The following is a 17,218-nucleotide window of genomic DNA, read 5'->3' as shown; positions in this document are numbered from 1 at the left end:
TTGATCATGACAAAGAGTTTGTTCTGTTTTCTTAACATGTTTAAGAAGATACAAATATAATTGCCTTGTTTGCAACCATGAGAATACAGATATATTGCACAGTAAACCTGGTTAACTGAAGTTGAAGAACAAGGTAGTTCCATTTACCATTTTCACATTGCAACAATTTCACAAAAATATGTAAATACAGCTAAATTTCTAGTACACTTAACACTTAGATTATTATTATTATTATTTCAAGTAAGATCTACTTGTCAGCTTTTTACAGTAGTCGACACAAAAATATGGGAAAATAAGGTCCTGGTTCAAAAACAAGAAAGTTTCCCTTTGACACATACTGACCAGACAAAGACTAAAAATGAACACAAAGACAAAATAACAAGAAAAATGTGGAAAGCAGCCACAAAGAGACACAAAAAGACTGAAAAGAGACACAAAATGACACAAAGCAACAAAAAACAACCAAAAATAACATTTTAAATTTACATCAAAGAGACAGAAAACAACCACAAAAAGACACAGAACCCTGAAAAGATATAAAACCACCACAAAGAGATGCAAAACCACCACAAAGTCAATGTGTCTTCTTCCTATGTAGAAATGGGACTTTTTGCCCAACTGTGCCCAGGGGCCTATTGTTTCAGATTCTGCCCATGACTGTTATTAAGTTAGATGTGAAACTGCACAAAAATAAAAGGGGACTTCAAAAATTAAATTTCACTCCATCTAAAAACCTTTACGAGAATGATTATGAGAATACTTGCTGCTCTTGCACAAGTGTTTTATTATTGATGCACAAAAGCTCATCATTGATACGTATAAAGGTCATATTTCTCATATTTCTCAACATTTTTAGTTTTTAGCACACATCCATTGTATTTTAACGGTCAACCGGTTGCGAAAAAAAAAATTGTTTTGAAAGTCTGGAAAAAAAATCACCTCAAGCATAAAGCACTTCAAAGGAGATCCTACCACTTCTGAGTAAGCCCAGGGGATTTCATTTAGTCTGCAACCACAGTAATCTTTTTGCTTGCAATTATTAATAATGAGAGCAGGGATGGCGAGCCTGAATGCGCATAGTGACAGCAGCTCCCGAGGGCAGCTAATGTAGGAGGTTCATCTCATGGACCTACGGTGGTGTGCATGCTAAAAATAAGAAAATGTAAATGTGAGAAATGACCTAACAAATAGAAATTCTGCTTTAAGTCTTGTTGTCTGCCGTCCCGCTCTGTGAAAATCCTGTCGTGTAAAACTTACATTTTATGCAGATGATTTTAGGCCGGTCCCACTTGCCGTTGGCACGACACTTAGCAGTGGGCACGTGGCGCTGCAGGAAGCCGTCGGCACACTGGTAGCGCACTACCGAGTGGATGTCATAGTGGGAACGCTTCCGACCAATCAGGAAGGCATTATCCACGGTGGGAGGGGCTCCGCAAAGTACTGCAGGGGGAAGGAAAGAGACAGCAAAACACGGATTATTAATCAGATGGTCCACTTCTGTTCATATCCCCTTGTGTGATAAATATATTTATTTAATAATACATCTTGTACCTTGATTCCCCTCATCAGTGTGCATGATTAAAACAGTTTAATGTCCCTAATGGTTTTCCATATTCATTGTGTATTCTGACTTCTGACATCTCTTCGAAAACCACTCGCAGCACAAACATCAAAATGTGGATTTAGTGTCCGCAGGACAGCATGTCTGTCCAAGATTGGCGAGTGAGTGGGCGGCTGTCAGAGCAACACAGCGTTTCAGACACATAAAAAGTAGAATGAGAAAAAATGTTTACACAAGCTGAGATGGAGAGAGGACTGACACTCTGGTCAGAGACTGACAGGATGGACAAGCCTCAGGGATGCACTCAAACAACTTCACAGATATTTTAACTCTCCTGTCAGAGGGTGCCAGTCTCTCCAGTGGAGGTAGCAGGTGAGGGGAGTCCCTACATGGCAGCTCCGTCATTCAACAGAATGTGTACAAAAAGTTTTGAGATTTTAGTCGTCACCTTGAATTACCATTTCATCCATTATAATCTTAAATTTCAAACTGGCTATGTTGACAATAAAACTTTTACTAGTCATTACTCTGCACAGCTGCTAAAGCACTTATTAAACAGTCAGAGGTGAAAGAAGCTCTATTGCTAGTTTAATGCACTGATGAGATTTCAGTAAAAAAGGCTTGTAACACTGAAGTAATAGCTATGGTTTTTAATCTCCACTGCAGTGTTTTCTGTCATCTTTATCAACTGCTAAGACCCGCTTATTAGTAAAGCTAGTAACAAAATGAGCCAAGTGGAATTTTATTACGAAAAAACATGATCAAAAAAATGGCGGTGGTCTCAAGGGAGAGGCATGTTTAAACAAACCACACCAGAAAGGCCCTCCTGGATGTTCCTATGGTAGATAAAACATGTGCACTGTAAAGTGCCATTTCAGAGAAAATATGATAGGTGCCCTCTTGGGTGCCATTCTTGAAGAGAAAACACGATGCAGTGCCCCTAGAGTTCCCTAAAATATAGGAAAACATGATTAAGCGCCCTCTAGAGTACACCTCCAGTTGAGAAAACATGATAAATTGCCCTATGGGCTGACCTTCCAGTGGAGAAAATTTAATGAAGGTCCCTCTAGAGAGGCTTTTTAATGAACCACCCCCCCCACAATGATGTAACCTCTAGGCTGCCCTACTAGTGGAGAAACTATGATGTGAAGTGTGCTCTAGGCTGCTCTTTTATTGGAGAAAACGTGATAAATTGCCCAACAGGGTGACCTTCCAGTGGAGAGAACGTGATGAATTGCCCTCTAGACTGCACTTCCAGTGGAGGAAACATGATAAATTCCAAAATAAGGTGTCCTTCCAGCAGAGAAAACATGATTTAGTGCCCTTAAGGGTGTACCTCCAGCATAAAAGCATGATGAAATGCCCTCTATGCTGACCTTCCTGTAGAGAAAACGTTATGAAATGCCTTTTTGGATGACCTTAAATAAAGAAAACACAAACACAATCCACTCAAGGGTGGCCTTAAAACTGGGAAAACATGATGCAGGGCCATATAGAAAAACTACAACTTAGAAAGTTTTTTGCACGCTGGTGTGCAGCTGGTCCCCTCTGACAGCCTGAACGTGCAAGAATCTGAATTGCTTGCTTCTTTTCATGCATTTTCCCATTAGTTTCTACTGAAACTGCTGCCATATTTACAGGGAGCTCAAGATGAAAATAAGCTTCTTTATATTTGGATTTGACTGATGTGTTTGTTTGATGAGCATCCCCAGTTTTCTTTTCTTCCTCGTCGAAAGTCTGTCCATATTTACATGATGTTCTGCTTCCTAAATAAATTATGCGAACCTGAGTCTCGCCTTGCTAGAATCAGAGTATTTTTTTGTCATTCCAAAAATGATTTTGAATCATACAGCGTTTTTATCACAGCAGAGCAGACATTTGGCTTATCATAGCTGGAAAGCTAATGATGTTAACGGCGGCCCTGCTCAATCTACTATCGAAATGCAGCAATTAATCAAGTCATTAGTTACACCTGTGTTTGCTTATCGAATGTCTGCTGTGAAAAAGGTTTATTCAACTTAAGTTTCGCTTCATATATTTCTCTCTGCTATCTTTGTGTTTAGACAGTTTTCGGTGTATATCACCTCTTAAAACTGAGCACCAATGTACTGTGACTGTGCTTGTTTGTGAGGGCTCCAATAGTGCTGCTAATTCATTACACTAAGGGGTTAAAGTCCCTGTTTCTATTATTTGTCAGTTACGTTTTTTAGCAACATTTTGAGAGGAACAGTTAGCAACAATTAGCAGCAGAAAATTAGGCACTCTGTATGAGATATACACAGATTACCGAAAACACAAAAGCTGACCACCCACACACTGTTGTGGACAAGTCCCCATTACAACAATACTCCCTGATGGCAGTGACCCCCCAACCCCACCCCAGCAGGGCAATGTGCAACAACGCACTGCAAAAAGTGCTTAGAAAAGGCACAAGGAACATGAGAAAGAGCCAAAGACGTTGCTCTGGCCTCAAAATTGAATTCATCCCAAGTTGTCACATATTGCAGCTTTGCACTGGACTTTCACGTCAAAATATACTGTATATTAAAAAAAAATGTTTTAGGTATCATTCTGCATCAGCTGTTTATTTTTTGAAATGTGGTTATGTGTGGGCAGCAACAGCACATGGTAACCAATGCTGGGACGTCATGAACGCACATGCTGCCATGGATGGTTAGGTTTAGGCGTCAAAGTCACGGACAGTTAGGTTTATGGGAAGGAGGCACATGGGAAGTTGTAGAAAAAAACCACCACATTCAAACAAGAAGCAAACACCAAAATCCTGCATCTAAGTCTGCATTTATGGGACGCACCCATTCCCCCTCCCGCCTGCCCTATGGATGCCCTCGAACACCTGATATTATGTCATTACCGGCAACGGTTCAACCTGTCGCCATGCTGCCACGTCTCCACAGGTGAGCACCAAGTCCAATCATATTCAACGACCCATTACATGCATATCATCTGCATTTTAATGGATATAATGTCCAAAAACAATTCAGGATCCTTCTACAGCTGGAGCCCTTTTCATAGAGAAAATCAGAGACGACTCATTATCTGAAGGGTTAAGGTTTATGAAAATTTGTGTGAGTTAGAAAAAACTTTCTGCCCAAATCGAAGATACTTCTTTCGCCAACACCAGTAACCACCACTGATTTCACTCCTTGAATGTGATTTGCACACTTCAATGCCAAAAGTGGCCATGAGAGGATTTAATCAGCAATCAGAAAATGTTTACAAACCCTCTTAATCCCCTTGTCCTTGTCCTAATACCTCTTAAATTCTTAATAAGGGAAAGCAATGTCATTAACTCTGATGAAAGGTTTAATGCCACATTTACAGTTTAATGTGTTGTGGAAGGAAGGGGGCAGAAAGCCTTTTCCTCCCCACTTGAGACGATCACACACTCAACACAAATGGAAGGCTAAAAGGTAGTTTTTCCATTAGCCCTCACCTATGTACACTGCTGAATGATTTCACACTGCGGGACTTTGCGGCAAGCAAAGTCAGAATACAGTGAAGTAGGGATAAAAGAAAATGTCACTAAACTCAGTGAAGGTAAATGGAGCCGTGACTTCATTGGAGATGCTGGAAGCCAGAAAAGGTCTTTTGCAGAATAAAGCCTGAAGGACGTATGGGGCTGCTACTGAGAGGGAGGAACTAGGTTTCTTAGAAAAAATCTCACAAAAATATACTTTTCAAAAATACTTCAACGCTGCTTCAATCTTAAGCAGTGACTTAAATCTTTGAAATACAAGTGTGGATTTATGGTAAACCACTGATTGTTTATGACTAAACATTCAGCAACTCCTGGCATCTCTGTGTGTGTCTGACAGCAGATGAGTCACACGCACTGGCAGACAATAATTTTGCCTACATGATTATATTGGCTTTTCGAAACTCTGTATAATATCTACACTCTCTCCTGCTGTGGGTTGCTACAGGCAGATTTTAAAGTTCCCGATACTCTCAAGGTGCTGGCTATCGTTAAAGCTGCACTAATCAATACTTTTATATCAATAATGGATGAACTGACTGTGTGTAATGTGGAATCTGTCCAGATATTGCTGAAGAGAAACGAGTAACTGCAAAAGCTGAGAGGAACCCACACAAATTTTAAAATGTCGGAGCTCAGAAAGCAAGAAGCAAAAAAGAGCGCTCATTTGTGTGTCTGGACCACAGTTTGGAAGCAGAACAAAGGGACAAGTCTGAAAAAGGGAGCAAATGCAAAAGTGTGGGTGAAGAGATGGAAACGAAGGAGAAAGAGAGATACAAAGAAGAAAGCCTAAAAACGAAGAGAAAATAAGAGGGGAAGCTGAAGAGAAAAGATGATTTACTTGTGCAGAGCAAAAAAGGAGTGTTTTTTCTTATCATAATTATGTTGCCTTCCTGATATTCAAAATCTAGAATAAAGAATACTGTATGTAAAGCTTACAGATGACACAGGTTATCATTTCCCGCAGGTAATTTAAAGTATTTTAGTTAAGCTGATGTTAGAAGCTGAGAGGAACACATATCCTCACTCCCAGCTTGCCAAATACTGACGCTTGGTAAGTGATCCTACACGTCAAAGTAAGCGGTTACATGCATTTTGTCTTTTCAAAAATAACTTCACAGGAAATGTACAGGTGTACACTTTTCATCAGGTAAATGCACAGAGACAGAGCGTACTTAGGTCCCTTCCATGCTGGAGGCAATAATGATTCATTGCTCTCCACTGACTTTGTATTGTGTGAAAATGCCACTTTGTGTCTTAAATCTGTGAGCAAACAACACAAAAATACTTAAAAGCTGCTGTGTGATTGAATGCACTACCAACAGGGTAAAGAATTCAGAGCCAAGTTTTTATTAACTGCCGAATCAAAGAATGAGCTTTTGATGAGCAATAAGACATGAGGCATCAGCAGGGAGATGTAATAAGATGTAATAACTGTGGGATCCTGACACTCCAGCCCATTCAGATTCTGAACTCAGAAAATATCATCACTTTTACAGCGCTTTTGGTGTAAGTCCACAACGCCAAAGGGCACCTTTTGCATGCACAGGAAATACTGGTGAAGAGTGTCACGTGAGAACGCGGCTGGACAAGTCACAAGTCAGTCGAGTAAGCCTTACATACTCTGAACTGGTCAAATGGCATCAGTCAATCAAATACTTGTAAATGTTAAAGTATTTGACTTTTGACCATTTAGGGGGGTCATTCAGTGACACATGGCGCCCTGTCTCTGTATAAATATGTTTGAAAAAAAAACTTCATTTTTAGGTTTACTTCCTTAGGTTTAGGCAAAAAAAGTAGAGGCTTAGATTTAGACACCCCCCCAAATAAAATAAAACAACAAAAAAACCCAGTTTGGCTCAAAATATGTGTGTTTGTTACAAACATAATTCAACTCCCGGGTGAAAGTCCTGTGTTTGCTTGACCCAAACACCTCCCCTCCTGCCTACCCTATGCAGAGTTCCTTGCACTTTATGCTACAGTTGTTGCTTCACTACCAATGCTGACTAAGCAACTGAGGGGAAGACTGGGCTAGAGAGGAAGTTACTCCAACATGCAGGTTACATACAGTGTGTATGCTTGAGCTTTATACTTGAAATCAGCCGGTTTCTAGAGGTACTTCCTGTCTCTGTGTGCCTGTGTCTGTGTGGCAGGGGGTAGTCAGTGTGAGTTAGTGGCATGGGGAGAGCTGCAGACAGTTAGATGCTGGTTCCTCTCAGCACTCCTCCATGCCCTCAAAGCATCTGCACACCTACTGGCAATCCTGTTCGAACGAATCAGAGAGACATGAAAGTGCATTCCCACAGAAACACTATTGGGAACCAGTCTCACATAGAAACAGTAGATGTGGACGGATTCAGTTGTGTTTATTAAATAACAAACTGCAGGAGTTGTTTGCGTGGATGTTTGCTGAGGTGCCACTGACAATCAAGACCACCTGGCAGAGAGACGGACAGGAAATAGTGATGTTTACACTGTATACACTGCAATATAAAAATACTGCCTGGCTTAAACAAATCTGCCACAGACCAGTGTGTCTGTACTTTATGAAATAATTGTGGTGGTCTAGCCTATGTGGAAAATGCTTTCTAAGCCGCAGGGGATTTTTCTCTGCAGTCCCGTGAGTGGCCGCTGGACAAATTTGGCTGCAAGGCCAAGAGGCTTTCCTGAGGGCCCAGTTAGAGAAGTATCACCCTTGCCATCTAACTCTTGGCAAGAAAGCTGATTTCCCAAAATATCAAACTATTTCTTTATTAGTTGCATCTTTATTTGACACTTGAAAATTCCCTCCTTTCTAAGGATTCAAAATTTCTACAGAAAACCTCCTGGCCAAAGCTTTGTGCAGACACACAGAAATCCTCTGAGGTGTGTTGGGTTGTGGACTTCTGCTCTGTCCCTGCACACACCTCCCCGTGGAGGATGTAGCTATCTGTAGCAGTGATGCCTACAAAACGATAAGACAGGGTCCCTGTGGGGAGGTATGCTGCTGCTCAGGTCGTGTTGGTGAAGAGGACCATTGTGTCCTCCTTCCTGTCTCTGACTTTATTGGTCGAGTTCACCACTAAACACAAAAAAACAGAAGAATTATTGTTACACTGAAAACGTAGATAAGAGTTCAGCTCTCAGTGAAACATAGAGGAAGTGTGTGCACGTATTCAGCACAAACACACACATACCATCCTTCCCCAGTGGCCTCCTCACACGCCGGTGAACCTGCCCCCTCCCAGTCCCTTCTGAACTAAAATGTCAATTGCTTGAGGGGATTTTGCACTACACTAGCTACACACACACACACCTCAAAACTCTATGAACGAACACACACACACACACACACACACACACACACACACACACACGCGCACACACACAACAGCAAACATGCACATAGTAGCTGGTTGGGTAGTTTATATAGAAATAAAAATAGTTTTCCACCTTACTTCCAAAATACATTTCAGCAGTGACAGCCTTACTCTACACATTGTGTATCCAACAATGATCACATTACACATGGATGGACACATCAGCTGCTGAAGGCACTGACGACAGCCTATCATCTCCCAAAGCACTCTGAGAGTGCGCTGAGTATGTCATGCAAAATTAGATTTCCTGTCTCTGTACATAATAACCCATCAAAATATTGGAACAATTTTATAATAGTTACATGTCCTGTTGTGGGTAAATTCCCTCTCATACTTGCCGGAAGGGCTCGGAGGCAGAAGATTACGTGACTCTCTTGTAAGTTGAATACAAATTTAAGTAAAAAAATGTGCCACAATTTTTAATGAAATCTAATTTTTACCACATGTTTTTTGTGAAACAATGTTGATCCAGTGATTAAATACTGCTACTGAATGTAATGGTCAACCCTGCCACTTGTCCATTCAAAAGGGCAAACGTCATGCTCGATCAAAACTTTCTGTTTATATATTCTTATGGGAAGATTCTGCAATGTGTATGTTCTACAGACCTCAGATGAAGTTGAAATCATCTGAAAATATTCATACAACAGAAGATTAAACTATAGCAACACAATGCATTGGTGGGAGAAGTCAGCCTAGATTTTTAGATATTCCCGTTTGCAGATACATATGAGTCTGCACACCACCTAAGTCTGGTGGGAGCTAGCTGCATCACTCCTTCAATGATAGCATGCTCCAGCGATGACGTTTTCCTGTAGGGTGAAACTAACAATGCCCTCATCAAGAAGCCTATGGGATTCTTCCATTGGATTTTGGATCATTGCAGAAAATAAGCTCTGTGTTAGACAAACGTTTATGATACTTACACGTTAACATTTATGATACTTACACGTTCACAAGTCAGTTACCAGACTATTGGTGCTGGGCTATTGAAAGCAAAATTAACCAAAAATGACATCCCTAAGCTCAAGGTAAAGATTCCCAGCAATTTACGATGCACAAAATCAGAGGCATGGCCCAATTGCCAGATAGAGAAAGTTCAATATACTGTACAGTTTGTGTGATTAATGATTGGAAGCTCATCTGAATAGGTTCGACAAACAATATACATGATGAGTCCTGCTCTGTTCACAAAGATCTGACCATCGTGTCGCCTCTTTTCAGTTATATGACAAAAATATCGTCACCATCTGCATGACACATCGCCCTGAGTGGCCCCTGGGCGACTGATTGAGGTGTCTGATAGGCTCGCGTGGCGCTGTTATCGCCTAATCAGGCCCAGGAGCTGCTGATGAGCAGGCAAACAGATCACATGTGAGCTGTGAGCGTTAGAAAGCGGGCGGAGAATACTCAGCATGGAGCTGACAAACTCCACTGATAAGACAAGACATTACACGGGGTTACTCTGAATGAAAGAAGAGGCTGACGGGAAGGTGAGGGGAAGATGAAAAGACGCTGGTGATTGTAGCTGACTGATTAAGGTCAGAGGTGGGCTGGATTTTGGGGACTTGTGACAGTGTGCATCAGAGGTGGTGCAACACCTTGCATTTGAGGGAAATACTTTTCCTTTCATACGAGAATAGAGCTGGGCGTTTCAGGAGACGTGCTCGCTGCCTGATGCTTTAGAAGTATGCTCTCCACGCTTGTGGCCTGTGATGACAAACCATCTGTTAAAGCACATTTAATTTGCTTAAATTAACATAATGACCATCAGTAAGGCCTTTAAGGCTTTTAATGTTAGTGCTCATCCAATATTCAGTGATGATGAGGAACAATGAGGTGATTTTATTGAACTCTACAACAGAGATGTAGGTTAAACACACTCAGCAGGGACAGTCCCATAATTCAGGGGTTACCATGAAACCAAATATTCTCACACTGAGTCCGCTTGTGAACTTTTGCTGCATCTTCTTCTCCCTTATTTCCTGCGATCTCTCTATGGCCTGTAATAAAAACTTAAAATGCCCCCCAAAATACTTAAAACTTACTGAGTAAAGATCAAATTTAGCTGATGATTAGCTGACTAATACCCTCATCTAACTTCAACATTTATATCAGCTTACAGATTAAAAAAGTTTGTTGAAAGTGAAGAATAAGACACATTAATCAAGCAACTTTACATCTACTTACAGCGAGCTGTAGGATTAACCTTTAAAGGGAATCATCAGCTAAATTAAGCATTCCAGTATGATATATTCATGGCCTGAGAAAGTTTAATCAATAGTTGTGAACGTGAGCTACTCTCTCTCAAAGGCAGAAAACAGAGAAGTAAAACTTGGGATGTCATTAAGTATAGAGTCTGGAGCTGCTCAATAGACATGGGAGACCGATTTTGTGGATGTTTTGTTTGTTTTTATACCAAAAAGAGCTTCATTTTATTGCAGGTTCATCAGTTCTAAAACAGAAAATGCTGATAACAGTGAAAACAGGCTGCAATGTAACTACTTAGGGCCATTGTGAATTGTGAATTTACGTCCAAAAGGAAAATGACAACATTATGTTAAATGATTCCTTCAGAGATTGACCTTTCTGTTAAAGAGTGAGATCCTTTTTGTTTAATCAGAAACAGCCCCAAAAACTCCATTTGAATGAACAGTAATTCAAAGATACACCATGCAGGATTTAAAAAATGTAAATGTATCTGAAAAATGCAGAGACTCATCTCAAACTAATTCCTCTCAGTTATCACGTATGACTCACTGGAAGTATGAGGTGGTGTATTTATTGCAGAGACTCTGCCCTCTGCCTATAAATAAATAAAATTCAATAAAATAACTAAATAAATAAATAAAGTAAAGCAAAATAAAATAAAGTAAAATGAGTTGTGGGTTACAAACACTCAGTAGAGGCAGCCCTATAATTTAAGCTGCTAACCATAAAACCAAATGTCCACAGTTTGAGTGTGCTTGAAGACTGCTGCATTGTTGTACTTTATTTCCTGTTGTCTCCCTACTATCTACAATAAATAATTAAATTACCCCACAAAATACTGCAAACCTTTCAAGGTTAAATTTAGCGAGGTGACACACCAAACAAGAGTGAATCAATGCTGACTTTTGCTTTCACTGGCGAGCCTGTTTTCAAACAGTAACAGACAATCCTGAATATTGTACCTTTAATTATAGTAAAACATATTTTATTTAAAGTTGAAAAGCAATAAAACTCACTCAAGTTAGATAAAAAAATGGTTAGGTAAAAATATGCTGCTTCTAAACATGACAAATGACTGTTTATTCAAATGGAGACTTATGTGTTTGGCCATTGTGATTTCAGGGCTGTTTCTGGTTAAGCATAAAGGATCTTGCTCTTTTATTAAGTTCTATCCTTGTAAGGACCTTTTCCATAATGTTGTCATAAACTATCAGCCTATCAGTTTGTTGGCGGTGTGACCGTACCCAGAGTTGGTAGATTTCAGCCTGTTCACGGCTTGCTTAATACTGAACCAATATCAACAGTTATTGTTCTTATTAGTTACTTAGATCCAAAATATTACCTTTGAGGTAGTCAGATGGTGTAAAAGTTTATGTTCACAAGCTCACTGCTACAATAATAATAATTGCCCTATCCAAAACTCCAGGAAAACTTATAAGCATACTGTGTCCCAGTATTTCTCTAAACCTGCCTGCTAAACTCCCATCTACAAAACAATAATTCTGTCTTCTTGTCGTCGGTCTTAAGTCTGACCTGTATGCAAATGAGTGGCAAAAATAAGCTCTAATAGGCTCTCAGCGGAGCATGTGGTGGCCTAACTCTGGTGCCAAGAAGGGACAGCTGCAACAGGGGACGAGAAGAGGAGGTAGTGGCGTATATAAAAACTTAACCAGCCAATAAGTTTGCTCACCTCATTTTGCTGAGTTTAAATTTCCTCAACATAAAACAGAGAGTGCCTCAAGATGTGCTTTATCTTACAAAAAAAAACATTTGGCAGAGGAAATGAAGCCGAGATATGAAAAGTAGTGGAGAACTTTTTAAAGTCGTGCTGGAGGATGATGAGAGATGGAAGGAGGAGCGTTGGTGAGCAGTAATGAGTGCGAATCTGAAGGACGTGGACTGATTGAAGAGGTTTGGTGCTAATCTCTGCCGCGGCGCAGAGACGTGCATAATGTTAAGTGAGACATAGGATGTTCAGAACCCCCCTGAAGGAACATGTGGTGCCAGAAATAGGCTGTAACGCTTACAAGCTGCTTTACATAAAATAAAAAAAACAGTTTTAAGAACACTTTTAGACTAAAGAACTGACAGCGAGGTTTGTATCTCCTTTGCCCTTTTTTCTCAGTCTCACTCTGCCTCCTTCTATCCTGTTCTTCACGTCTCACTTTTTAAATTCGATGTCTCCTCGCAGTCTCCTTCTACTTTTCAGTGTTCCTCTTTTACCTCCTGCTACTCTCTGCCTCCTTCCCTCTCTGTCAGTCATCCTAATCACCTGTTGAAGTGCAGCGTCCTCCATGCCGCTCTCTCCCCTCCCCTCCTCCACCTCGTCGTTCTCACCTGTTCCTTTCTTGCAGACGTACGGCAGATTGTAGTTGCAGGGCACGTCATTCCATTTGCCGTTTTCGTGAGCAATCATCACCACGCAGTCTTCTCCTCCAGCAAAGAAGTTGTCTGGTTGGTTTTCACGCCAGTTCTCATATTGCTGCACAAAAAAAACAACTATTGAAACTATTAGACAAACAAACCTTCTTTTTCAACTCCAATTAAACATATTTTTCTTCACACCAAACACTGATCACGCATCTACTTTTTTCAGAAGAATCAATTCTGTGTAGCACATTATTTTTCTCCCGTGATTTCATGTTTTCTTTTTGCCGTTGTGATGTTTTTGCATGTAATAACAGAAAATGAGAAAACAACTCTTAATGGCGCAAAATTCCAGTCTATTCCATGAAAATCTTAAATTAGAGGTGAACAGTGAAATTACTTTGTTGGGATCACAATGGAATACAAATTTATGTTTTTTTTCCCAACAAACTGCTTTTCAGGATGTTTCCAGCTGTGAAACAAAGCACCTTGTAGCCACTGCAACAGCTAGGAACGAGACAAAACACACACAGCTGGTTGCTCACCAGGTCCATCTTGTCTGTCCACTGAAAGTCGTCCTCCACTGTACGATCATTTAACCCAATCCAGGTGTTGTCGTGGCTTAGACCTGCGTAATAGGTAACACACAGTAGAAATTAATACAAAGAAGGAAAACGGGTATGCACATACAGTAAACACAGACATAAAAAACAGGCACAAAGTAGTCCAAGAAACCTAAAAACACAATAAATTCTAAAAAACTGTAAATATATAAATGAATTCCTTTCTGGCACAGGCTCACACAGTATCTTTCACAGAGACATTAGTCAGGCGTCCTTTCAAATGTAGCCAAAATTTGAACCAAATTTCTAGATAATCTGCAAAAGAAATTGCTAATCTACTACCGTTATGCAAATGTTAGGAGCACTTCCTTTTTATCAGTAAAGCCTCAGCAAAGCCTGAAAACTTCATTACAACACAGAAACTTTTTTCCCTGAATTTACAGCATTTCCTCTAGAGATTTTGTATGTGCAAATTAAAAATGAACATACAAACAAATGGATTTAAACAATATTGTTCTGTGGGTGCAAGAAAAAAGCATTCATCTCTGCAAAATAGGGGTTTAAATCCCTAAATGCTTTAAAAACACAGTGGAAATTGCTTTTTGTGACCTCAGTTGCAGCGATCAGCTGCTTACAAAGAACACAAAGCTCCAACCAGAATCATTACCATACAAATGCTGTGTAAATAATTTGTTTAATAATGAGTACTCCACTTACAGTGTTCATTTTGGGTCTTTTCATAAATGACAAGATATGGAAAAAACATTTAAAACTATGATAACTTTATCCTTTCTAACTTACTTCTGTGATATTTTGCTTAACCTGTCTGCTTCCAGTCCGTTACCTGAGGCTGGTGCTGCATGCATATTTTAATCATGACGAGAAAAAGAAACTAATTTTCTCTCAATAAAGAAAGTAGTCTTCTCGCTTATTGCTGCTAGCAGGGTTCTCACGCATTCTTACCAATGAATTTTCAAAACTTTTCCACAACTTTTCCATAATATTTTACCCTGTTTCCATAACTTTATTAAACGTTTAAAACGGCCTGCCTGGACAGGCCAAAAGTTTTGCCGCAAAGCCTCCATCCATCTCAGCGTGGGTCTGCCTGTCTCTTGAGCCATGTATTATCTTTGTCATTCTCAGGCCATTAACTCCTTAACACCTGAATCAACATCAGTTTTCTTGTGCTGCATTCAGATGTTTTTCCACTAGCATTGACACCTCTAAAACTTGAACAACTGAATATTAGATATTATCAAAAATGAAGGAGAACCGTCTGGAAAACTATGTTTAGAATTCTCTAAATGATAAATTTAAAATGATGTCACTTTCTTGAGGTAATTTTCTGTTGATGATAGAAGGCATTTTATTAAGAAACGTTGCAGAACCGTGCGGTTACAATGCAGGAGCTTGCAAGATTTCACAAATGAGTGGAATTTGTGCTTATAAATGTGGAAATACAGAACTCATGGCAGCAGGCAGCCCTGCAGAAGTGTCACAGCAACAACGCTGTGTATGAACACCACAAGCGTGCAACATGCTGCAGTTCGGTGAGGTTGCCGTCACACACTGCTCGGGCACGCAAGCTGAGACACACACTCTAACGTCGAAAACAAAGGAGGCAAGCCAAAAAAACGTTTTTCCCGCCTACACATAAACACTGAAAATTGATTTTCTGAATATGCGTATGTGTACGGGTGGACTCAGTCCTGGAGCTGAACGGCAGGCGCAGCTGAGAGATCTTCCGTCTTGAACAATAACGGAGATATACTGTTTCTGTCCCTGATGCACTGGTGATGAGGTTTTTGTTTGTGTGAAAGGAAATATCACTAATGGTGTTTTGGGTTAATCTCATTTTGTGTGTTTGGGGGCGTCTGCGTGCACTGTTGTATAGGCGTGTGCATGTGCATGCACACATGTAATGGAATTTCAATCATCAGTGTATCTGCTTAACATCATTAGCAGGCCCATTAATCTTCCTAATGGCTCTGATCCCCTTATTGCAGGGGTGGAGACGTCCATTTTCGAGGCAATTAAACACACTTTTTGGTAACTGTGCGTCTGAGGAAGAAAGATGGGAGCTAGACTGATGGCGCTGTCCTGGCATCTGTCCGAGACAGAAGGTGGATCCACCATTACATCTGATTGCTGCTGGTGATCTGGCCTTATTACAGCACATGTGGCTGTTCACAACCAGGGGGTGAAAAGCTAAGAATGAGGAGATGATAGCATTTACAAATAATTCAGGACACCATGCTTAAATTAGCATGTGGGTGGACTTTGCTGCACATGACAACCATTGAATATAACAAAGCAAAATCTTTTTTTTTTCAAAATACAAAGAAAAAACTGCCCATGGGATGTCAAAATGTCACATCTTTTCACACAGATCAACACAAATCTAAATTCACTTCCCTTTATGTCTTTATACTGGTCTTATTTTATCCAGATTCAACATACTGACACTTGCATTTCCTCCACTGGACACAAACGCAGTTACCTCAGCCACTGCGGGATATTTTCACCTGTTTCAAGACAAATCACATCCTAAAACAGAATATGATAGTATATTAAATGCTCTGTCACAGACACTTACATCACAGCCTATAGCACCTCTCCATCGCAACAAATGGCGACGTTCATTTATTTGGCTGAACAGACTCGGCTCCTGGGGGTGTTTTTCAGTGGGGAGCACTATAAACCCCTTCAAGGGCCGTTCGGAGCAGAAGCAGACAGACATTTATCACTGAGTTATGGAATACACATAACAGAGGAGCTGCCATCGCCAAGTATGGTAATAATAAGGTAGAAGAGAAAATATCAATCAACAGCTAGTAAAAGCAGTGTGTAGCAGGCAGACAGCAGAAGGAGAGCTGGTGAGATTATAGAGGCTATGTCACTGTTATTACTTAAATTGAGTGGTGATTGGTGGTTGTGAGAGTTGCCAGATATTTCTGGAGTTATAGAGCTGTGAAGTGGGAAGAGCCACTCCATAACTGTATTTTTAATGACTTAAAATTTAAATTTGAACGTTTTCTCTTATATGTGAAGCTCTTCTATGTCCTCAACATAGGAAAAAGAACACGAGTCTCCTGGATAATTTCACAATTCTGTGTTCATGATCTGGTGTCAAATTCAGTTTCAGCTTGTGTTTTGTCGGCTTGTTATGCTGGACGCTGCTGTTGCTTTGAGAAAAAGCTAGTCAGAGGTGCAAGGCAAAATTGTTGCTAATTCAAAGATTGCAATTGTTAAGTGGTACAGAAAATGTAGCATGCCAGGATTAACTAACTTTTCATCTGTCGTCATGTCAAAACATAAAGTGTCCAAGATTCGGATTGAAGATAAGTGAAGATTGAGAAAAGTGCACTTGGTAAAATGCAGTTCTCTTTCAGGTACGCAGCACATTTCAGAAGTGTCCCAGAAACTATTTTTTTGCATGTTGCAGAGAGCAGATTGCTTTCTCTTGTTAACAGGCACTATATGTGAGATATAGATATGATGTAATTATGAGGATGAATGTGATTTTAATAACAAGTCGTGGGAGTGCTCCAACTAGCAGCTACATAACATTGCAGGAAATTACGACTTATCTCCCTCATTTAAGACTTCCTGCTGTGTAATCTGTTTAGAAAAAAATAAAAAAAAGAACTTAGTCTGCCCT

The 17,218-nt window shown here is 40.2% G+C and overlaps 1 protein-coding gene across 3 annotated transcripts in view; it reads right to left on the bottom strand.

Annotated features, from left to right (window-relative positions):
- The window catches only part of ncanb (neurocan b), a 245,880-nt gene that overhangs the window by 11,748 nt on the left and 216,914 nt on the right, over window positions 1-17,218 (bottom strand). For all 3 annotated transcript variants that reach the window (XM_042483584.2, XM_088077889.1, XM_088077890.1), the window contains 3 exons: window positions 13,540-13,622; window positions 12,965-13,109; window positions 1,258-1,440 (listed from right to left, as the gene is read on the bottom strand). In XM_042483584.2, coding sequence (XP_042339518.2) covers window positions 1,258-1,440; window positions 12,965-13,109; window positions 13,540-13,622 — 411 coding nt within the window. The remainder of the gene's footprint in view (window positions 1-1,257; window positions 1,441-12,964; window positions 13,110-13,539; window positions 13,623-17,218) is intronic.

Source organism: Plectropomus leopardus, chromosome 5, assembly GCF_026936395.1.
Source record: "Plectropomus leopardus strain MGB_pleo_1.0 chromosome 5, ASM2693639v1, whole genome shotgun sequence".
In the NCBI taxonomy this organism is placed as follows: Eukaryota; Metazoa; Chordata; class Actinopteri; order Perciformes; family Serranidae; genus Plectropomus; species Plectropomus leopardus.
The sequence above is the reverse complement of the archived record's forward strand: the minus strand, read 5'-3'. Positions and strand labels throughout refer to the sequence as shown.